This window comes from Salmo salar, chromosome ssa11, assembly GCF_905237065.1.
Source record: "Salmo salar chromosome ssa11, Ssal_v3.1, whole genome shotgun sequence".
Classification (NCBI taxonomy): Eukaryota; Metazoa; Chordata; class Actinopteri; order Salmoniformes; family Salmonidae; genus Salmo; species Salmo salar.
In genome coordinates, this window is record NC_059452.1 from 316,454 (window position 1) to 340,641 (window position 24,188).

General features: G+C 39.8%; 1 protein-coding gene across 2 annotated transcripts in view; it reads right to left on the minus strand.

Annotated features, from left to right (window-relative positions):
• Positions 1–24,188, minus strand: part of LOC106562017 (ALK tyrosine kinase receptor) — a 285,056-nt gene that overhangs the window by 171,044 nt on the left and 89,824 nt on the right. Inside the window, exon 2 of one of the 2 annotated variants that reach the window (XM_014126545.2) lies at positions 10,668–10,825. In XM_014126545.2, the coding sequence (XP_013982020.2) occupies positions 10,668–10,825 (158 nt within the window). Of the gene's footprint in view, positions 1–10,667; positions 11,408–24,188 lie in introns of those variants that run through there. The other variant, XM_045688931.1, reaches the window with a different exon arrangement.

Below are 24,188 nucleotides of genomic sequence, written 5' to 3' on the forward strand. Positions count from 1 at the left end.
TCACCGCCCAGAATCAAGAAGCCACTGTTTTGGTCCTGCCATATGATTTCTTATTTCTTGCTGGTATATTATACAGAAGCCACAAGGGGAAAATGTATGTGCCGATAAGGAATGGTGATAGCTCGGCTTTGTTATGAAATGCTGATTGTCTGGCTCTGTTAAAGTAATGATGCACTGTGAAAATAAACTGCGAGACAAGGAATGATGGAATACTAGTAGCCTAGAGCTTCTTTCTCCCCCTTATGATTTCTGTAGCCATCATCAAGCTGTCAAGAAGAATGATGATAAGAATTTGTCTTTGATAGATTTGATGAAGTTAGTGTCAGTGGGGAGTAGTTTTTGCTCTTTGAAAAGTGCCAAAATAACTAACAGCTAAGTAATGAACAACAATATTAAACTCTATTAATATTATATTGTGTCAAGAATGTTAGTCAGGCATGCAGGCTTGGACCTTACTGGTGTCCTATTAAGAAAAATATAATATATTAGTAACATCAAGATCTTTTGAACCTACTCTAAACAACTAGGAATAATACACGGATGATGCCAATATGGATATAAGGTGTCCATATTAGGACAGCCTCTAAGTCTGTATGGATGGACCACCAAAATACAGAACAGCACACCAACCCACATTTGCCAAAAGATTTACATGTGACATGCTCAATATGACAAACTAAAAGAGACAGAATGAGATCAGGCCGGTAAGTACGTCTGGGGGAAATATTTTCATTGCAAGATCACATAAAAACAAGAAGTTCCGAGACCTCATTTGAATTCAACTTTCACTGTGGCTGGGTTAAGAATTTAACAGTGATTTGAATACTGACTGAGTAAGTTTGTCTATTGTAGCATACGTCATAAACTAAGGTACAACAACAAGTCTATGGCAGATGTGAAAGTTAACTTCTGGGGTGATGCATTTCTGTTTTTGTAATTTGGCATGAGAGGGTGAGTCACCTCTAATCACAATTATTGTCTGGCCCGACATCTGGAGAAACTATTGAAAGGTTTTCTGTACACAACTCCATCAAGTCTAGCTTGTACTCTAGGGATGACGTTTGTTCTTTAACAAGCCTCTAATAAGGTACCTTAGTTATCTTCCTTACAAACAACATTACACCAGTAATAATGCTTTGGACATCCCTAATTGTGTTTGTCATTATAATGACTTTAAAACATTTGCGTGAGTCAATGAGTCGAAGTACTCCAGAGTTGCATGTATATTATGAACAGAACTGGACAATTTATTTTCTTGTGCGGTTGTAATTCTATATACATTTCCATATGTAATATATTGCTTGTCTTAATATATCTCTAAACAATTTGAATTATATTCTTATTCTTTCCGATCCCATCCAAGTTATCTATTTCTCTGTTTTAAGCCATTATCCCACAACTCTTATTGCCAATATGGACAATGGTTACGGTTTAATTTACAGTCTCCTATTATCTGGTATTGTACTTAATATTTTCATGGTAACATAGTGTAACGATCGTCGTATGTAGTAGACCAAGGCGCAGCGGGTTGAGTGCTCATTTTAACTTTTATTGAACTCTTAAATAACAAAACAAGATAACGAACCGGTGCACAGTATTGCAGGCCAAACACAGCTGTGCAAAAACAACTTCCACCAAAACCCATTACAAAAACACCCCTCTATATAGGACCTTCAATCAGAGGCAACGAGGAACAGCTGCCTCCAATTGAAGGTCCATCCAATAACCCTAAACATAGAACTAAAAAGACTAGACCAGAACATAGAAATATACTAACATAGAACCATAAACCCCGGAACACTCTAAACAAACAAACACCCCTCTACCTAAACACATAGCCCAACAAACCCCGAAACACTCTAAACAAATACCCCCTGCCACGTCCTGACCAAACTATAATAACAAATAACCCCTTTACTGGTCAGGACCTGACACATAGTAATAATCCAATAATTATTTAATAGTAGGTTTTCTTTGGGATTTATGGAAACAAGCACTTTGTACTATGTAGTGACCAATTCTGTTGAAAGTATGACCAGAAAGTACCCATTCGTACCACAACACCTGCTGAAACAGGACAGTAAAACTGAGAACTACAACCAGAGCCACATATACTGTAGTCTATATTATGGCTCTGATTACCAACACACCACTGCCTTGTTTCAATAGTGGACTCTCCATTTGATACCCGGTAGTTACCAATTGTGTTGAATGTATCAGAAAGTACACATTTGTACCACAATGTTTCCCTATAAAGACTAGCAAATACCTACTAAATCAGGACAGTTAAATTAAGCACTACCACTACACGACTGCTTTGTTTTCATACTGGGCTGTCCACTCTCACCCAGGAGACTCTGGGGGCTTCTCAGGGGTCACACAAGGGTGAGCACTTCACTCACACAAATCTCTGGTGGCAGAATGGGGAGATATTCATGGAGATTTACAGTCAGCGGAATCCTAAGATGGATGCCGCTGACGCTCCCTCTGGACAGTGGACAGGACAGGAGGCATTCGCTCAAGAATTCAATTAACTGCCCAGAGCCACGCTCTATTGGTCAGAGTACAGCCCAATCACGATCCATCTCTGTCAGAGGAAGCCACTCAGTAGGAGAAGAAGGGGGATCTATTCCGGGTGCATTGCGAGTGTGGAGACCAATGTGACAAAATGGAAAATAAATGGAAAGAAGCATCTTCATTTCATTTTGACATACTTTTGTGTACAGTGTGTCTCAGAAATGATGTTCATGGATTGAAATGATGACTGTTTACTTAGTTCTATGGCAATGTAAAATAAGCAAGATTACAATGGAATTAATTAGTACAACAATGAACTGCTAGCAATGTCAAGTATCTGAAGAACTTTGCCCACTAAACCACTTCATTCAAGTAAGAGAAAATAATAGTAATAATTATGTAATATGCAATAGTGCATTTTCAATCAACTGAATAAAATATTTATCTTTAAATTGACATGTCCCTGCACATTTTGATTGTACCCATTTTTTGGTTTACCTTGTTGACTTTGTCCTCCATCTATCCTATTCATTACATACGTCACATGTCAGATGCATGCCTTGGCCAGAAATACATTTGAAAGAGACATACTCAGTGTCTTGCAGATACAGTGCAAAGAGACATATTTACTGTCTTATTCTGTCTTTTCTCACTTTCTTTGAAGCCTTCGAGGTGAGACTCACTGTTAACGTGGACACACCTAGCCCTCTGTGAGAGTTAGGGTATAGCAAAAAAAAAGTTGAAGTTACCAAAGTGTATAGAGTGGCAAGGTACATCAAAGCACCACAGAGTGGTGGGAGTGTGACGGGGTGGGCTCTCTGTCTTTTTGTAAAGCCATGTGCTACACTGAGTCAGCTTTGATACATTGGTGGTCCCCTGTCCCTGATGTACAGTTTTTTTCTCTGTTGGGTCACAGAGGAGCTAGCGATGCTCCTCGCTCCCTTTCAAATGAAAATCATCACACATGTGGAGTGATTTTAAAGTATGGGGGCATTTGGGGGTGGATCCACTATCTAGTCTACTGATTTTCAGGGTTTATAGTCAATCACCAAAGCAAAGTTATCAAATTAACACTGCACTTGAATTCTGCATTATGATGAAATACTATTATGATGAAATACTATTATGAACAAGCATGACCTCTTTGTGTATATTTTGAGTGCATGTGACGTGTAATTGTTAGTTGTTTTCTGTCGCAAAGGTCATGTCAAGCCAGAAGACATACAGGAACGGAGTTTAAAAAAAAATCTATGTAACAATATGTACCAACACTGTAATTACACTACTTAACATCATGTATGTTATCACCATGTTATTATATAGGTTGAAACGACACTTAATGTCAAGTGGGACCATTGAGGACCATGAAAATATGAAAGGTTATTTTTCATTTTCATAACAGATTTATGAAGGCATTCTAGCACCATGCATAATGTGTGGTTGTCAGTAACTGAATCATGCAGGAAGGAAGTAAGCCACCTTCACCACCTTACAATCAAGCAGAGTCAATGGAAGACAGGATATTTACCCAAAAACACCTCAGAAGTTCAGATCATTTAAGTGTAGGCCTAGTTCTACCACCTAATAAAGACAGCAAAACAAAACATTGAGGTCGTTCAATAAACATCAATGATTTCAGTCTCCATTATTTGGCATCCGTCTTTGTATTAACATTTCACCCAACTAGCCCAGGGCAATTGAAGACTTCCTCAATATTATCAAATAAGACCCGCAGCTATGATTACATCTGAGAGGGTGGGTTTGTAATACGGATATGGTTTGTATTGGTAAAGAGAGGGACATTTCTCACAAGTTGTTTGTGGAAGGGCCTAAGGCTGGAGATCAGATGGATAGAAGAGGAGATGAGGCTGAGAGCCGCAAGATATAGACAGAGGGTGGATATTTTCGCAAGTTGAGGATAAGTGAGATTAAAAGCAAAACATCACAAATTCATGCTATTAAAGTGTTTTGTAAGTTAAAAAAATACAATTTTCAGTGGGGTAAGATATATCTTAATCCTAAAAAAGCACAAAACGCTTTAACATACATAAATGTACGTATGTTACAATTGCAGGAGTACACACACACACACACACACACACACACACACACACACACACACACACACACACACACACACACACACACACACTACACACACACACACACACACACACACACACACACACACACACTGGAATAGTTTCTGTGTGCTACATTGTGTTTCCCTCTTACTATTTCCATTCACCAATACCCATGTCATGCATTGTGATTTCTTTCAGGTCCCTTGATCACTATATTCTTTCCACTTGGCTGAGGCTATATCTACAAACCCAATGCATGTATTTATTCATGAGTGTTTCACTAGCTAGCCATTGGGCCTAACATTTACTAGGCTGATTGACATGAGAGACAATAAAATCTCAATTACGCCAACAATTGTCAATCAACCTTATTGGATTACAATTGGGTCTCTAAATTCCGTCCCTACCACTCATTTATTTTGTCTCATTCTCATCTATGCTTCTTTCCCAAATGGCACCCTATTCCCTATATAGTGCACTACATTTGACCAGAGCATTATGTAGGGAATAATGTACCATTTGGGACGCATCCTATGTCTGTACTCGATCTCAGCAAGAGGATAAATACCTATTCTGTGTCCATCATTCTTAGGTGATTCATTTGTTTACAATAGACCGGTAGCTTTGATTCCAGAGCAATTCAACAAGATGCTAGTATTGTGAAAAAAACTGATAATTGATAGAGGGTGCTTAACACTAGAATCGCCAATGTCATCTTTTTGGTGTCATGTGAATAATTTTTTTTATTACAGTATCTCTAAAAAATATATAGATTTAAAATAATATACAGTACCAATCGAAAGTTTGGACACACATACTAATTTAAGGGTTTTTATTTATGTTTACTATTTTCTACATTTAAATGAAGAAAAACCCTGGAATGAGTAGGTGTGTCCAAACCTCTGACTGGAACTGTATATATTTACAAACAAATATATGGGGGATTGGAAACGATGCAGAACATTTTACTGATAGAACCCACAATCTATCTGCAATGTTAAAGTTGATCTACCCCCTTATTAATATATGTAACGCCCTGGCCATAGAGGGTTTTTTTGTTCTTTATTTTGGTTAGGCCAGGGTGTTACGTTGGGTGGGCGTTCTATGTTCTGTTTCTATGTGTTTGTATTTCTTTGTTTTGGGTCGTGTGTGGCTCCCAAATCAGGCACAGCTGAAGTTCGTTGCTGTTGATTGGGAGTCACACATAAGTGCATGTTTTTCCGTTGGGGTTTTATGGGTAATTGTTTCTGTTTAGTGTGTTTCACCTGACAGGACTGTTGGCTGTCAGTTCCTTGTTTTGTTTGAATAGTGTTACGGCAATAATTAAATATGTTGAACACTAACTCCGCTGCATTTTGGTCTTCTTCCGACGACAGCCCTTACAATATATAAAACAAATAATAATAATAATAATAATACTGTATCTCTGCCATTTTTCAAATGTAATTTTATACTAATAGATGTAAAGACAAAATTACATTGAGAATAGTCTGATGTGTGAAAATAGTGGTATGTGCAGTAACAGTCTATTGGAGCTCATTGTTGCTATCCAATGTAGAACTTGCTAGATCTCACAGGCAACCAGCATAACAATTCCACATAACAGTACAAGAGTACATATCATGGTGCACATACCTTATGTGAGAAATATTTTTGTTCTGAAGTAGTTACTACACTATGCTTCAATGGATATGAGTCTACAGTTCTCCAACAATGTGTCCAGCCTCTTACCCTTCTACCACAACCTGCCCTTTCATCCATTCATCCCTATATCCGACACTCTATCCACTCCACCACCCGTCTCCTAACTCATTTCACTCCCCCGGCTCCCCAGAATAGAAGTGATTGATGGGTAAGGTGAAACCCTCCCACCACTGTGAAGCAAATCACTGAGTATATACTTGCAGTAACGCCCCGTTAGAGGCCTGCAGCAGCATGTTGTAATGGTTAGGGAAATGGGCCAGGGTAGAGGAGGTTAGAGTTTCAAGTCCCCTTAAGGGACTTGCTGTTGCCTTATCTGGTGTACTTATCCATCTGTGAAAATGACTGGTGACAATGTGTAAGTAATAGAAATATCTGCAAAGTGAAAAAACTAGAAGTGTAAAAACAGGAGTGTAAACAGGACTTAACATATGGTATGACAAGTGATGATCCAGTGTTCATAAGCAACCAGGGTTATTGTCATATGCCCCTGTGCTTTACTATGGCACAGACAGACACAAACTGAAACACATTTATTATTGACACGATCTGTTAATGAACTTATCTGCCAGTCCTTTCTTTCGCTAACACTCCTGTTTGCTTTGTGTGAGACAAACTGGGAGGCTGCGATTCTCCTGAATAACAAGCTCATCTGTATGCCAATACAACAGCCGGTGAGAAATGCAGACGTGTCACCGGGTATGCCGGAGACATTTCGACTTGTCAAAGGGAACAATGAGCCTAAGCGATAGATGCGCCAGCACTCAAGTTGCTTTTTGGGTAATGCATGGGAATCACTTTTTGGCCGCTTGGCAGATGAGTTAATTAGCGTTGCAGGATGAAAAAAAGCTTAAGGACACATTGCTTGATTAATTTGGCCTGTGTGGCTGTTAGCTGACGAATATCTCACCAAGCCACGGCTTCAGTAATCGCTATGCAGGGAAAACGCCACAAAAGGAAGGAGCATGTCAGATTTAAGAACTATCTGTAGATCTTAGCATTTGCGGGTTCTCTCAAATTGTAACGTATTTGATCTGAGGCACGGTCACAAATTCAAAAGACTGCTGTAAACTACATGTTCAATTTACATAAATTCTTTAGATCAAATATTGTATTTATCGTGGCCTACACACCGAGAATGAGGCACAAATACAAGTTTTGGTGTGCAACTCTTAACCCCAACGTACTACAAACACGTACGCTGGGATTTGGGAAGCAAGTACAGGGCGTGAATAATCTGGTAAATAAACTAACATGGACAAAACAAGAAACACGAGTAGTGTACAGACATGAAACACAAACAGAGTCAATAACGCCTTGGGAAAGAACCAAAGGGAGTGACATATATAGGGAAGGTAATCAGGCAGGGGATTGAGTCCAGGTGAGTCTGATGAGGCATTGATGCGTGTAACGATGGTGACAAGTATGCATAATAATGAGCAGCCTGACAACCTCATGCGCCGGAGAGGGAGTATACGTGACAAAACCACAGGGACAGAATTAAAACAACGACAAAAACCACAAGCTCCTATCAGCCTTAGCCCCCCCAAAGCTTCACAATAGTGATCACTAATTGTCCCAATTAACTCGTTACGGAAGCAGAGACTGGAACAAATAAGGCAAACAAGCAAACCCCCACAAGGGATTTGAGTTTGAGAGCGGGCCTTATTAAACACAAAGCAGAGGCAGGTAATTCGAGCCAGGCCTACTGGCAGGTGCTCGAGGGACGAGCAGTACACTGCGCACCGTTCGCCTCCATTGTTGATCAGCTGATAGCTGTTGTGGAGAGCTAGTGCGATGGATTAAGGTTTAGCTTGGAGAGACATGCGGAGGTGGGTTGGTGTACTGTTGAAATGTACCCAGGTGCTGATTTAGGAAAGAACATAGTGTGTGTGTGTTGTTGGCCCCAGAATGGGGACTTTGTGAGCTACCCAACAGGAGAACAATTAGAGTCTTGTCTAATTTTTGGATTTGCATGAGCAACAGCAATCTGTTCTGTTCTGTTGTTGGAGGTCTGAGAGGCACTGTTACGCAAATAGTAGGGATGAGTTTTATGTGTGGAGCGGGTGTCTGCTTTTGTGTGTGTGTGTGTATGTGTGTGTGTTGGGATCATCAAATAGATTTTTGCATTGAATGTAAAGTGCTGCATGTGGAAAAATGAGGAAGTAATACAGACAACAATACATTTGCTTGCATTGATGTGTGTGAGCATTCAATATGTTTGCATCTCTGATAACTCAATGGATCAGTCAGGTGCATTTCATTTGATAACATCTGTGAGTTTCGGGATTAATTAGACAGCTGCCAGAAATAAAATCACTTCAAACATTATAAATCAGTAGATTTTCTGACAGAAATATTGAACTGCTCTGATTTTAACAAAAAAATATATAAAAGCACCTCTGAAATTGAATCAGAAAATTGGAGCCTTAAGACTTCAGAGTCAAAGAAATATATTTATTTTCTGGACTAAAAACACTGAAATATTCTGCTTGAACAATCAGTCTCAGCCTGTCCATAGAGTGATATGGTTCCCTTTCAATAAAGGCTGGTAGATTTAAATGTACCTTCCTTTCGCTTCAAACAGAAGACATGGAGGACAATAATGGCCTTTATAGGGAGACATTCATCTTTTTCCAAAAAGGTGATACAAAGTACAGTTCGATAAAATGTCTGTGGTGTTCGAGCATTTGTAAAAACCTAGAGTTGAAAGGGCTTTGGATTTACACGTTTCTAGGACCATTGTTTCTTGGATAGATATAGTTCTCCACAGTAAACTTGTATCTCTTCTTGTCGGTGTTAAGACTCAGAGCGTTGCAGTAGAACTATTTAAAGGGGAAACTGTGTATCAAACTGAAGGTTGCGACTTCCTCCTAAACTTTTCTGTCACTGCTTGTTAGAAGATAAGTTGTCTGCACTTTGTAGTGCAATGGTTCTTAAAGTTTAGTACTTGCAGACTACTCTGTTTGCAGCTTCTATCTAGTAACTCAGTAAACAGATTTCTGAAAAACATAGTTAACTTAAGAGTTTGGGACATTCTCTCAATTGACTTTTGTCTAAAGTCTGTGCCTAAACAGTCGAGCTCCATGGTGACGCTTGGTCACTTGAGCATATCAATTTAGTGCGGACATCCCATCAAGTACTTGTCCACATTCTGTTTCTCTGCTTTTACTGACATACAATAGCTGCTGTAACAGTGATTTGCCTGTTCTAATAACCCAAAGTGGAAAACCATAACTCAACTTGTTACTATTTTGAAATAAACATCTTAGACGACATTTCTTTAATAATGTACACTTCCTCGAAACCTCAAAGCAAGGGTCCCTACTTTTCTGCATCCAGTTTTGAGGAAATTGAATCAGCAGGATTAACCTAATTTAAGGACCTCTCAAGGTTCAAATAGAGCGATACTCTCCCCTGTAGCATGCCATCCGTGCATGTAATTCCGCAACATACAGTAATTGGGTTAGCATCCAGAACGGCGTCCGTTAAAATCTTCAGTTTAAAACATTTGCAAGGCATTTCAAACACCCACAGCTGTGTCATCAAAACTTTAGCTATGAAAGCAACAACTGTTTCCAAAGTTCACTGTATTCCCCAGAATCAAATACAGTAGTAGCTAATTTAACTAAGTGTTTCATTCCAAAGACAAATAACATGAAATAATGATAATAAGATGAAATAATAACATATAACATTCATATTACGTAAATATTACATTTAAGCTATTTATTCAGTTATTTTATTTAGTAATGTTCAACACATCACTGGGAGCATTGTGCTTGGAACACAAAAGTAAATTGAACAAAAAGGAAGTGTAAAGATGTGAGCAAGGAACCTTTGACACTCGATTCAAGGCTACAGAATAATTAAATGTATACTTCACATGCCTTCAAAGACAGGCATTTTGGTTTTAATTAACATGTATTTATTGTTTTGATTGTGCTAATGTTTCATTTTTTTTCTTTAAAAATATGTGTCTAACTTTTTAAATCTGCACTGTTGGGAATGGGCTCATAAGTAACATTTCACTGTAGAGTCTACACCTGCCGTATTCGGCACATAACATTTTGTTTGATTTAAATAAAGTAGGGGGAACAGCAGATGAGTGCTTTTACAGAGAATCAGCTATGTTATCTACATAGATGTGGATGTAGAGCACCCACTTGAGGTAGACACTGCCCATATAACCACATATCCAGGATCAGATTAGACAACTCCAAATCCTAACCTTCTCTATAAGGAACTATTAGTAGAACTCAAATATTTGATCTTGGATCAGTCTTTAGCCTCAACTTCTACCCACTCCACAGCACAGCGTGCAGTCACACAACACAGCAATTGCTAGCTTAGACGTTCACTTACCCACTGTGCAGTTGGTGGTGAAGCCCGGTTCGATGGTAGTGGTGAAGCCGGGTTCGATGGTGGCGGTGGCGTCCTGCTCGATCGGCTGGTCGTAACTGGCCTGGATCCGGAAGGGCGTTGTTCCGCGAGATCCTAGGGTGAGGTGGACCACCGCCCAGCTGCCGAGGAGAGAGATCAGCATCAAGATCAAGGCCACTAGTAGACACCCCGGGCGACAGGACCCCCCATGCCTACTGTTGGGGTAGGGGGTCAGAGCAGGGGTCCCCTCTTCCTCCAGCTGAGTTTCCCCCTCCATAGTGGTCTCAGGAGAGGGGGGAGAGGGGGTAGACTGGGTTCCTGAAGAGCCTGTGGGGTTCGAGTCCCCCTCCTCCTCCCCTTGCAATTTTGGAGGGTCCCCCTCTTCCTTAGCCTGGTGGTGCATGCCCCTTTTCAGTTCCCACCCCTGGGTATTTTCCGCCGGGTTATGGGTGGACAAGCTTTTGGTGGAGACTCTTTCTAAAGCTGACAGGTGGCGTGCGTAGATGACACCCTGCACCTCAATGCGAGAGGTGACTGAAATGGAGTGTGCAGGTGTGTGTGTGTGTCAGAGTCAGAATGGATGTGTGCACACTTCACACACCAATGCTAGCTCCTGTGTGCAAGTTAGGGGCAGAGGAGATCCTGAAGTGAATGCTCTCCCCAGCCAGCCACCGCCTGCCTTTGTGTAGTTCAACGTGGTCCATAATTTTATTAAGCAAATTGCGGCTTATTTCACTTTGGCTCCGGGCTACTGACCAATGATTTATCCCTCCCTCTTTCTCTCTCTCTCTCTCTCTCCTTCCTCCCCTCTCTCTGTCCAATCATCTGCCATAACCATGTGCATTTCCTGTAATATTTACCTATGACACATGTGGCCTCTCCCCTCTCTATTGGATCAACATGAGGAAGTACAGTAGCTGTGGACGTGGCTACTCGGTAAACACTCAATTACAAACGTGCACATGCACGCACAACACACACACACAGACACACACACACTTACTGTAGGTACTTAAATGGATGTATATGGTTAACTCTTGTTTCCCATGCATTGTACATAATTTACCCTTTTAGTGACATCACTGTTGTTTAATGTTTAAAATACAGATTAATCATTAGTTAATCAATTGAAATCTTAATGTTTTAATACCGTAACTAAAACTCAGTCTTAACATTGCATGTCTTTTGACAGAATGATTTTCAATTCTTAATTCAAAATGAATTCCTAATTTAGTGTACAGTACCAGTCAAAGGTTGAAACACCTATTAATTCAAGGTTTTTCTTTATTTTTACTATTTTCTACATTGTAGAATAATAGTGAAGACATCAAAACTATGAAATAACACATATGGAATAATTTAGAAACCAAAAAAGTGTTATTTTATATTTGAGATTCATAAAAGTAGGCACCCTTTGCCTTGATGACAGCTTTGCACACTCTTGGCATTCTCTCAACCAGCTTCATGAGTTACCTCTGCTGCAGAGGATAAGTTCATTAGAGTTACCAACCTCAGAAATTGCAGCCCAAATAAAAGTAAAATACACATCTCAACCTCAACTGCGTGAATCAGGCCTTCATGTTTGAATTGCTGCAAAGAAACCACTACTAAAGTACACCAATAAGAAGAGACTTGCTTGGGCCAAGAAACACGAGCAATGGACATTAGACAGGTGGACATTTGTCCTTTGATCTGATGAGTCCAAATTTGACATTTTTGGTTCCAACCGCCATGTCTTTGTGAGACGCAGAGTAGGTGAACGAATGATCTCTGCATGTGTGGATCCCACCATGAAGCATGGAGGAGGAGGTATGATGGTGTGGGGGTGCTATGATGGGGACATTACCTGGTGATTTACTTAGAATTCAAGGCACACTTAACCAGCATGGCTACCACAGCATTCCGCAGTGATACACCATTCCATCTGATTTGCACTTAGTCGGAGTATCATTTGATTTTCTACAGGAAAATGACCAAACACACCGCCAGGCTGTGTAAGGGCTATTTGATCAAGAAGGAGAGTGATTATAATTTTTATTTTTTTGGAGTGCTGCATCAGATGACTTGGCCTCCACAATAACCCGACCTCAACACAATTGGGATGAGTTGGACTGCAGAGTAAAGAAAAAGCAGCCAACAAGTGCTCAGCATATGTGGGAGCTCCTTTAAGACTATTGGAAAAACATTCCAGGTGAAGCTGGTTGAAAGAATGCCAAGAGTGTGCAAAGCTGTCATCAAGGCAAAGGGTGGCTACTTTGAAGAGTCTGGAATATAAAATATATTTTGATTTGTTTAACACTTTTTTGGTTACTACATGATTCCATTTGTGTTATTTCATAGTGTTGATGTGTCTTCACTATTATTCTACAATGTAGAAAATAGTAAAAATAAAGAAAAACCTTGAATGAGTAGGTGTGTCCAAAATGTTTACTTGTACTCTATGTGTGAACTGCTTCGACTGGGAAGCATGCAACAGGCTTTACCAGGCAAAAGTGTGTCTGTGACGGCAAATACAGGACAGCTGTATGGGCTGCTTGTCCAATCAGCATCCAGGATCCAAACAACCGTTTTATAAATCTCATTTAGACTCTCAGTGGATGCGTCCCAAATGGGACCCTATTCCTACATAGCACACTTCATTTTACCCTATGGGCCCTGGTAGAAAGTAGTGCACTATATAGGGAATAGGGTGCAATTTGGAACGGAGTCTCAGAAGGGACTGTAATGATAACGACCTGTCACTGAGCTTAAACAAACGGACCTTTGCGGCTTTGTGTAGTCCTGCGTTTCTCAAAGCCCATCCACAGACCACAATTTACCCTCATTGTACGGAAACAAAAACAGACGGAAGACTCAGTTAGCTAGACTACTGCCCGTTTCCAATTAATCTAATACATTTCATCATGCTATTCATAATTTAGTTATTTTTAGAGGGGGTTTATTTTGGATAATGCGGTCTCGCTCTGTTTGTGTTCATTTGGTGGGTTGTTAAGGTCGTAATCGGATTGGCCATGTTTGTTTGTCATTAGCTTTTTATCCATACACATTAGTTTACGGTGTATACATCCAATGTCATTGACTGTAATGTGCTAGCAAGATGAACTCTTGCCCACCATCCTTTGTCTATGGTAATAACAGTATAGTATATGGCTGGTACAGTAGGTTATAGTAGATAAGGTAAATATTCAGGTCAATGTGAATGCAGCACATCATTGAATGTTTATATGAAAATATTTGGATGTCTGGAAGCTTTAAATAGATGTGGCGTGCTGTTGGCCACTGTCTTGAAACTGTACACACACACACACTGCTGTCTCAGCTGACAGCACTGCAGCACTGGCATCACAGTGAAGTCCCCACAGACTTTTCCTACCTTGAAGAGACATGTTTCATTCAGAGACCATCATGAAGTCAACAGGACATAATGATAGACCTGTCACTCCAGGCAGCCTTGTTTTGCACTGTTTGTGTGGGTGTGTGCTTTTGTGTGTGTGTGTGTGTGTGTGTGTGTGTGAGAGAGAGAAAGAGAGAGCTAGAGAGAGAGAGAGAGTGCAAGAGAGAGAGAGAGAGTGTTTGTGTGTTTTGCAGCACTGCAGGACTATCAGGGTCACAGTTTAATGGACTCTTCCCCCTGTGTGAAATGTATTTATTCTTCTCAGGACTTGATTGCCTTGTCACAGCATGATTTACATGCAAACTGCTCCGACGTGCAAAACAATCATTCTCCATTCCCATCTTATCAGTAGATTATGAAAATAATGAACAGTCCTAGTACAACAATCCAAACAACATAAATTGACAGGGAAATAAATCGGAACCAAAATGTTTCCGTGTCAGGTAAAATAACATTTCCCCCAGGTAATCCTTCTATAATTTCCCTGCGTTTATTTTAAAAACACTGTGATACTGAGGTTACCTTGTATCATATGGTAGCTGTGACATCATGAATTTTTGTTGTTGTTGTTTAGTTCGACTGCACAACTAGGCTCCAAAGAAACAGCCACGAACTGTCCTGTATCACTGCCCATACGAACCGCCACTCTACCCACTGCTGTCAGACTGTACAATAACTCAAATGTTTTTCCCCCAAAAAAACAATGTTTAACAATCACTATTTAACATTTCAGTTTCCATCGTGAAAAATGTCCTGCAATGTTTTAAGTGTCCTGTATTCTATTTTATGAAATGTATTATATTATATTTTAAGTTTGTTTTTTCTTTTGCTATTCTCCACACAATTTCATCATGATGTATATTCTGCCGTTTTATCTGTGAGCAAGAATCAATAAACTCAAACTACTTCAACATGTAAGCATAATGTATTGCCAATGGCAGTCGTCATGCAACACTGAATGTAGCATCAATCAATCAAATGTGAATTATACTGTAAACTGTACAGCAGTTTACATTATACAGTATAGCAATTATTATAATGCAAACTTTATAGTCTGGCAGAATCAAGCTAAATCCACACTAAAGTCCATGACAGCAACAATATAATTGGTTAAAGCACAACCATTCTAGGTTCAAGTCCCAGTAACTCAAAGGGGTTAACCTGTTAGGGCTAGGGGGCAGCATTTGCACGTCTGGATAAAACAAATGTACCCGATTTAATCTGGTTACTAATCCTACCCAGTAACTAGAATATGCATATACTTATTATATATGGATAGAAAACACTCTAAAGTTTCTAAAACTGTTTGAATGGTGTCTGTGAGTATAACAGAACTCATTTGGCAGGCAAAACCCTGAGACATTTTCTGACAGGAAGTGGATACCTGATGTGTTGTATTGACTTTAAACCTATCCCATTGAAAAACACAGGGGCTGAGGAATATTTTGGCACTTCCTATTGCTTCCACTAGATGTCACCAGCCTTTACAAAGTGTTTTGAGTCTTCTGGAGGGAGATCTGACCGAACAAGAGCCATGGAACGATGATGTCCCATTAGACACCTGGCGCGCGAGTTCATGTTGGGTACCCTCGTTCCAATACGTTATAAAAGAGTATGCATTCGTCCACCTTGAATATTATTCATGTTCTGGTTAAAAAAGGCCCTAATGATTTATGCTATACAACGTTTGACATGTTTGAACGAACGTAAATATATTTTTTCCCCTCGTTCATGACGAGAAGTCCGGCTGGCTTAGATCATGTGCTAACAAGACGGAGATTTTTGGACATAAATGATGAGCTTTTTTGAACAAAACTACATTCGTTATGGACCTGTGATACCTGGAAGTGACATCTGATGAAGAGAATCAAAGGTAATGGATTATTTACATAGTATTTTCGATTTTAGATCTCCCCAACATGACGTCTAGTCTGTATCGCAACGCGTATTTTTCTGGGCGCAGTGCTCAGATTATTGCAAAGTGTGATTTCCCAGTAAGGTTATTTTTAAATCTGGCAAGTTGATTGCGTTCAAGAGATGTAAATCTATAATTCTTTAAATGACAATATAATATTTTACCAATGTTTTCTAATTTTAATTATTTAATTTGTGACGCTGACTTGACTGCCGGTTATTGGAGGGAAACGATTTCCTCAACATCAATGCCATAGTAAAACGCTGTTTTTGGATATAAATATGAACTTGATAGAACTAAAAATGCATGCATTGTCTAACATAATGTCCTAGGAGTGTCATCTGATGGAGATTGTAAAAGGTTAGTGCATCATTTTAGCTGGTTTTATGGTTTTGGTGACCCTGTCTTTGACTTGACAAAACATTACACACAACTCTTGTAAATGTACTGTCCTAACATACTCTAAATTTATGCTTTCGCCGTAAAACCTTTTTGAAATCGTAAAACGTGGTTAGATTAAGGAGATGTTTATCTTTCAAATGGTGTAAAATAGTTGTATTTTTTTAAAATTTGAATTTTGACATTTATTTGGATTCAAATTTGCCGCTCTTGAAATGCACCTGCTGTTGATGGAGTGCACCACGGGTGGCACGCTAGCGTCCCACCTAGCCCATAGAGGTTAACTACCCAGTAGAGTCCCAGTATGTATCCTTAGCAACAGGGGAGGATTATAGCCTAGTATGGAGACATGGCTTAATATTATAATAGGATTTTCCCTCAGACACACATACAGCCAAACAGACTTTGATCATGCAGGGACTGTGGATGGCTAACATCACATTGGCTTTTTATATCCCTGAGATGAAATCGATGTGGCTGGAAGAGGTCTGGAGGTAGAGGAGGTGGTTTGGAGATTCCAGGATCAGGGTATCTATTAAAGCCACATTGATTTTGACTGTCCAATAGCATACTGAACAACAAGTGGGGGCCGGCATGCAGAGAAAACCGTTGATAAGATCAACCGCTTTGACAAGCCAGACTGTGTGAATGCTACTTCCTCAAAATTAAATGGGACACATTTGAATGTTATCTGTCGAGGGGGCTGGGAACCTGCTGCGCCCCTCCTTTAACTGGGGCATGTGATTGGATGAGAAAAGGTGAGGGCCATGCGGTGGTTGGGTTTGCTCTGTGTGGTCAAAGGGAAACCAATAGAAAATGCTAAATCTGACATGCTCAACTCAAAGTTCTGCAAATAACTCAATCTTCCATTCAAAGTTTCATTCAGGTAAAAGGTGAGTACAACTGTTTTGACTGTTTGTTGTGGTCGTGACATCGAGCAGCATCTAAAATCACATCTCTCATTGAACTATGGACCTTTATTTCCCAGAATTCATGAAAATAACATAGTTTACTGACCAATATTACATATACATTTTAGTAGACGCTCTTATCCAGAGCGACTTACAGTAGTGAATGCATACATTTCATACATTTTTTTTTTCTTCTACATACTGGTCCCCCGTGGGAATCGACCTCACAACCCTGGCATTGCAAACACCATGCTCTACCAACTGAGCCACATGGGACTATGAAGCTTCACTCAAGGTTAAGCGTTAGCAAAGTTGTTCACAGTTGAGTCACAAAAGCGATTTGTCCCGCCTTTCTATGCTAAGCAAATTAGCTAGTGTGAGAGAGCAACAGTCAAAGCGAACCCTCATTGTATACCTTTTTCACAGAGGATGAAATGGAAGCAAAACAAACAAACAAACAAACCAGGAAGGAAAAAAGGAGCGACTCACACTACTAGTGAGTCGGCGAGGGATTTGTGTTGGGGTGGCAATTTCACATGCCCTAGAAACACCAACAGAAGCACAGCAAGCGTTGAGACAGGCAGGAACACACAGTCAACGCCCCTCTTTCTCAACTCTCTCGAACTGATTCATGCCTTGTGAGCCAGCCAGCCTGGCTCAAAATGAAAGAGAGAAAGATCGAGGAGAGAGAGAGGAATATGAAGAGAGAGATAGTAAGAGAGACAGAGAGAAGGACGGAGAGAGATTTGTAGGCTCTGAAAGCCCTAGGAAGATGAGGAGAGGCTAAACTTCCATTGAGCTCCAAGTAGACCCCCATGTCACAACTGACAAAAACCTTTCAAGACCAAGCCATTTTGTCTCTTTGGGTTCCATCTCATGTTTCTGGAACCACATGGCTTCAATATGATACCCTTTTCACACTACTGAGCAGTCAAATTCAGCAGTATTGTGCTGGCCTGGTTACACATCCACCAGAAAGGTATTGTACAGGCATTGTCCTTTCCAGCAAAGTTAGAGCAACTATGGTGGGTGTAGAGAGGAAGCACGAAAATTCATAATAAAATATATACTGTATATCTGAGCCAGAAAAGAATGGTTCAGGTCTGCACACTGTTGCGAAAAGGGTATGAGTCAATTCTTCCTAGACCTCCCCATACAGAGACACAGTCCATCCCTAACCTTAGGCCTAAAAGACACAGGAAAAAATAGAAACAGCACTGACTGTCAATATGCCAGGCTAAGTGTCAAATTGAGCGACGTTGACATAAATTAATAGTGTTTAAGGAATCAAAATGTGGACTAAATAAGAAGACAAGTGTAGGGACGATATGAATGACGAAAACACGACTGACAGTAACTGTCATCCCACGTGGATGGTGTGTGTGCGTGTGTGTCACCCACAAGAAGACAGGTGAAGTCACAGTAGGTGGTGGTGTGTGTGTGGTTACTTAAGTGAATAAATAAATTGGGTCCTTGTGAGTCGGCGCTCCCCAGGCCAGCTGCTGAATGTTAAGGAAGTGGGAGCTGACAGGATGCTAGCGGTGGCTGTCATCGTGCTTCTGCCGCCCGTATCTTGTGTCTGCGGGGTTGGGCTAATCTGGGAAGCGTTATAGTGGCAGGGCTAATCACATTAGACCTGTAATTGGTTTGCAATGCGACATGCATCTGTGCCCATATGCTAAATGCTACCTATATAGTGCTCTAGAAAGTTAGAAAGTGCTCACAAGGTAGAGAGGATTGGCTGTTTTTCAGACTTGTTTCAGCTAGTATTTGCAAAGGAAATGGTACTTTCCCTCAAGTAATTCAACCAAATGGATAACTACCTGTTCTATGTTGGTGACACTTCATTTAAGGCATGTTTCAACTGGTTTTTAATTGGTAATTACTAGGAAAATGTGTGGTAAGAAGGATTATGTTCTGGTGCTTACCCCGAACTGAAGTAATTCAACCGAAGTGGTTACTACTGTACCTGGTACTAACTGGTAGGAAATGCATGTTTCAATGAATCCCAATGACACTAACATGTAATCATGTAAAGTTAATAGCACGTACATAGCAGACTATAAAATAAACTTGAACACTCAATGGGTTTTATAGCAATCCCAGCTAAACGGAAACATTCCTAGAGCATTTGCTAAGATTCCCATTAAGTTCTAGATAGAGTTTTATCCAACATTTAGGATGGTAACATCCCCAAAACATTTAAAGTATGTTTTTGCTAAAAAAAAAAAACGGTACTGTATTTGTCACATGCGCTGAATACATCAGGTAAAAAACAATTTGGTCTTAACTGACTTGCCAAGTTAAATAAATGTTAAATAAATAAAAATAAATAAAATACAACACGTGTATACTTTACTGTGAAACGCTTACTTATGTGCCCTTTCCCAACAATGCAGAGCTAAAAAGTACAAACAATTTGCAAAAAAATAGGAAATAGGAACACAATAAAATAACAATAATGAGACTACAGTTGAAGTAGGAAGTTTACATACACCTTAGCCAAATACATTTAAACTATTTTTTATTCCCTGTCTTAGGTCAGTTAGGATCACCACTTTATTTTAAGAATGTGAAATGTCAGAATAATAGTAGCGAGAATGATGTATTTCAGCTTTTATTTCTTTCATCACATTCCTAGTCGGTCAGAAGTTTACATACACTCAATTAGTATTTGGTAGCATTGCATTAAATTGTTTAACTTGGGTCAAACGTTTCGGGTATCCTTCCACAAGCTTCCCACAATATGTTAGGTGAATTTTGGCCCATTCCTCCTGACAAAGCTGGTGTAACTGATTCAGGTTTGTAGGCCTCCTTGCTCGCACACACTTTTTCAGTTCGGCTTTGTGATGGCCACTCCAATACCTTGACTTTGTTGTCCTTAAGCAATTTTGGCACAACTTTGGAAGTATGCTTGGGGTCATTGTCCATTTGGAAGACCCATTTGCGACCAAGCTTTAATTTCCTGACTGATATCTTGAAATGTTGCTTCAATATATCTACAACATTTTCCTACCTAATGATGCCATCTATTTTGTGAAGTGCATCAGTCCCTCCTGCAGCAAAGCACCCCCACAACATGATGCTGCCACCCCCGAGCTTCACAGTTGGGATGGTGTTCTTCGGCTTCAAAGCCTCCCCCTTTTTCCTCCAAACATAATAATGGTAATTATGGCCGAACAGTTCTTTTTTTGTTTCATCAGACCAGAGGACATTTCTCCAAAAAGTATGATCTTTGTCCCCATGTGCAGTTGCAAACCGTAGTCTGGCTTTTTTATGGTGGTTTTGGAGCAGTGGCTTCTTCCTTGCTGAGCGGCCTTTCAGGTTAAGTCGATATAGGACATTCACTACAACGGTGTGCACAACCTCTGTAACAACCACCACATAACATTCCCTAAAAGTTCTCATTAGGTTTGCAGATAATATATTAACACAATGCACCAGTAATTTTTTCCTAGCAAACCAAAATTGTTTCTGTAAAAGTTCCCAGAACATTCGTTAGGTTGCAGCAAATGTTGTCATAACACAAAATCTGTCCATTCGTGCTGATGATGATACAATTTTAATATAAAACATTCACCTGATGCTGCAAGAACATTCCCAGAACACATTTTGTCTGTTCTTTAAAGGCTCTCAGAATGTTTCATTAGGTAGTGGGAACAGTCTGTTGAAAACATTGTGGAGACATCACAAAATATATGATCCCAAAACACAAATGCTGTCCAGATTGTGCAGATGATTATGCAATGTTTCTTTTAGGGTGCAAAAAAATATTCACCTGATGTTACAAGAACGATCTCAAAACACATTTTGTCTGTTCTATAAAGGTTAACAGAATGTTTCTTTAGGTTGTGGGAAGAGTTGTTCTGACATTCAGATAATGTTTGTATCAGGGTGCAAAACATTTTCCTTTGATGTTCCAAGAATGTTGACAGAACAGCCTTTCTGAGTTCTTTAAAGGTTCCCAGAACATTTAATTAAGTTGTGGGAACAGTGTGGATATATTAAAAGAGATGGGTTCCCAAAACACAAAATATACTCTGTTGTGATGACAGTCATACAATGTTTAAGTTGCAGAGGACATTCCTTTTATGTTGCAAGAATATGCTTGTGATATTCACGGTTGCACATAACATTCCCACAAAGTTTCACAATGTTCCACAATCTCCAAATGAGTCAGTTATTATGACATTAATAGCGTACAGTGCATTCGGAAAGTATTCAGACCTCTTGAATTTTTCCACATTTTGTTACGTTACAGCCTTATTCTAAACGGATAACGATTTTTTTCCCTCATCAATCTACACACAATACCCCATAATGACAAAGCAAAAACACTTTGTGTTAGACATTGTAAAGAAATATAATAATAATAAATTAAACATAACATTTACATAAGTATTCCGACCTTTTACGCAGTACTTTGTTGAAGCACCTTTGGCAGCGATTACAAGCTCGAGTCTTCTTGGGTATGACACTACAAGCTTGGCATACCTACTGTATATTTGGGGAGTTTCTCCCATTTTTCTCTGCAGATCCTATCAAGCTCTGTCAGGTTGGATGGGGAGCGTAGCTGCACAGCTATTTTTTGGCCTCTCCAAAGATTTTCAAAACTTGTCCCGAAGCCACTCCTGCTTTGTCTTGGCTGTTTGTCTCGGGTCATTGTGCTGTTGGAAGGTGAACCTTTGCCCCAGTCTGAGGTCTTGAGCGTACTGGAGCAGGTTTTCATCAAGGATCTCTCTGTACTTTGCTCCGTGAATCTTTCCCTCGATCCTGACTGGTCTCCCAGTCCCTGCCGCTGAAAAACATCCCCACAGCATGATGTTGCCACCACCACCCTTCTTCACTGTAGGGATGGGCCAGGTTTCCTCCAGATGTGACGCTTAGCATTCAATACAAAGAGTTCAATCTTGGTTTCATCAGACCAGAGAATCATGTTTCTCATGGTTTAGAATCCTTTAGGTGCCTTTTGGCAAACTCCAAACGGTTATCATGTGCCTTTTCCTGAGGAGTGGCTTCCGTCTGACCACTCTACCATAAAGGCCTGATTGGTGGAGTGCTGCAGAGATGGTTGTCCTTCTGGAAGGTTCTCTCATCTCCACAGAGGAACTCTGGAGATCAGTCAGAGTGACCATCGGGTTCTTGGTCACCTACCTGACCAAGGTCCTTCTCCCCAATTGCTCAGTTTGTCTGGGCGGCCAGCTCTAGGAAGAGTCTTGGTGGTTCCACACTTCTTACATTTAAAAATGATGGAGGCCACTGTGTTCTTGGGGACCTTCAATGCTGCAGAAATGTTTTGGTACTCGTCCCCAGATTTGTGCCTCGACACAATCCTGTCTCGGAGCTCTACGGACAATTACTTTGACCGCATGGCTTGCTTTTTGCTCTGACAAGCACTTTCAACTCTATGGACCTTATATAGACAGGTGTGTGCCTTTCCAAATCATGTCCAATAAATTGACTTTACCACAGGTGGACTCCAATCAAGTTGTAGAAACATCTCATGGATGCTCAATGGAAATAGGATGCACCTGAGCTCAATTTCGAGGCTCTATCAAAGGGTCTGAATACTTATGTAAATAATGCATTTCTGTTTTTATTTTAATACATTTGCAAAAATTCTGAAAACCTGTTTTCACTTTATCATTATGGGGTATTGTGTGTAGATTGATGAGGAAAACAATTTATTTAATCAATTTTAGAATAAGGCTGTAACATAACAAAATGTGGAAAAAGTCAAGGGGTCTAAATACTTTCCACATACACTGTATCTGTTTTAGATTGAACATAATTTTCTATTGAGGTTCACGCAATATTCATTTTACCTTGTCTTGAATGTCCTCAAAACATTTAGAAAATTTTATTTTGAAGTTTTACCTAACATTACCAAATCATTCTCAGCAGGCACATTTGTGGCTCCTTAAAGCAGATTGGAATACATCCCTGTTATGTTTCTCTCCAGATTTACTGCAATGGCAATTTGTATTTGAAGACCATTGTAGTACAAGGTGATATAGATGTAATACCCTTGTTAGAACCAAGTATTGAGTTTTTTTGTTATAATTAATTGGTATTATATTTAAAAGGTGATTGAATTGCTCCCGAATTGTAATGTTGTTAATGCATTTCTTTTGGAGAAATATTTATTTAATGTATAAGTGAATAGGTTGGTTTACTTTTAAGTTTAAGTTTTGACCAATAAGGTTGCTTGTTAAGCTGTGGCCAATGGGAGAGTGGACCTGGTTAACGGGAGGCCTGGGAAAAAAGAGAGGGAGGGAGACGTTGAGAAAAGGATGGACATTACATTATGACCGTTGGTGAAGAAGAATTATAAAAGAAGACGATAAACATAGAACAAAACCCATACCTACTAAGACATGAAGGGAAATACCGATTTTATTTTATAAGAGAGTTGTTATAATTTTGTTAAAAAAGACTTAGTAAAGACTGAAGTTACTGTCTCATCGTGGAGGTATTGGACAGCCTTGAGGTTAGCCTAGCATCGTGTGAAACCGAGAGAGAATTGCTTGGGAAAGATTAACGATATCATGTTCCCATGGGATATCGGTTACAGCTAAAGAGTACTGTCTGCATTGATAGCTGTGCTTGCTGTGGATCTTGTGAGGAAATCTGCAAGGAACTGCCATACTTCCCCGAGGGACTTTCTACGAGTAGTGAGAAACCACAACGGTGGGGTGCTTCTGGACTTTATGTGTGTCGTAATTTTTTTTTTAGTTCCAATGCGCACTAACGGGGTTAGCAAGCTTGAAATAATTTGGACATGGGTTGTGCACGACTCATTGGGGTTTATTATTTGTATTTATTTTGATGTGGTGCTTTGAAAATGTAATAATACACATCTTGAATCTTATGTATGTTGCATT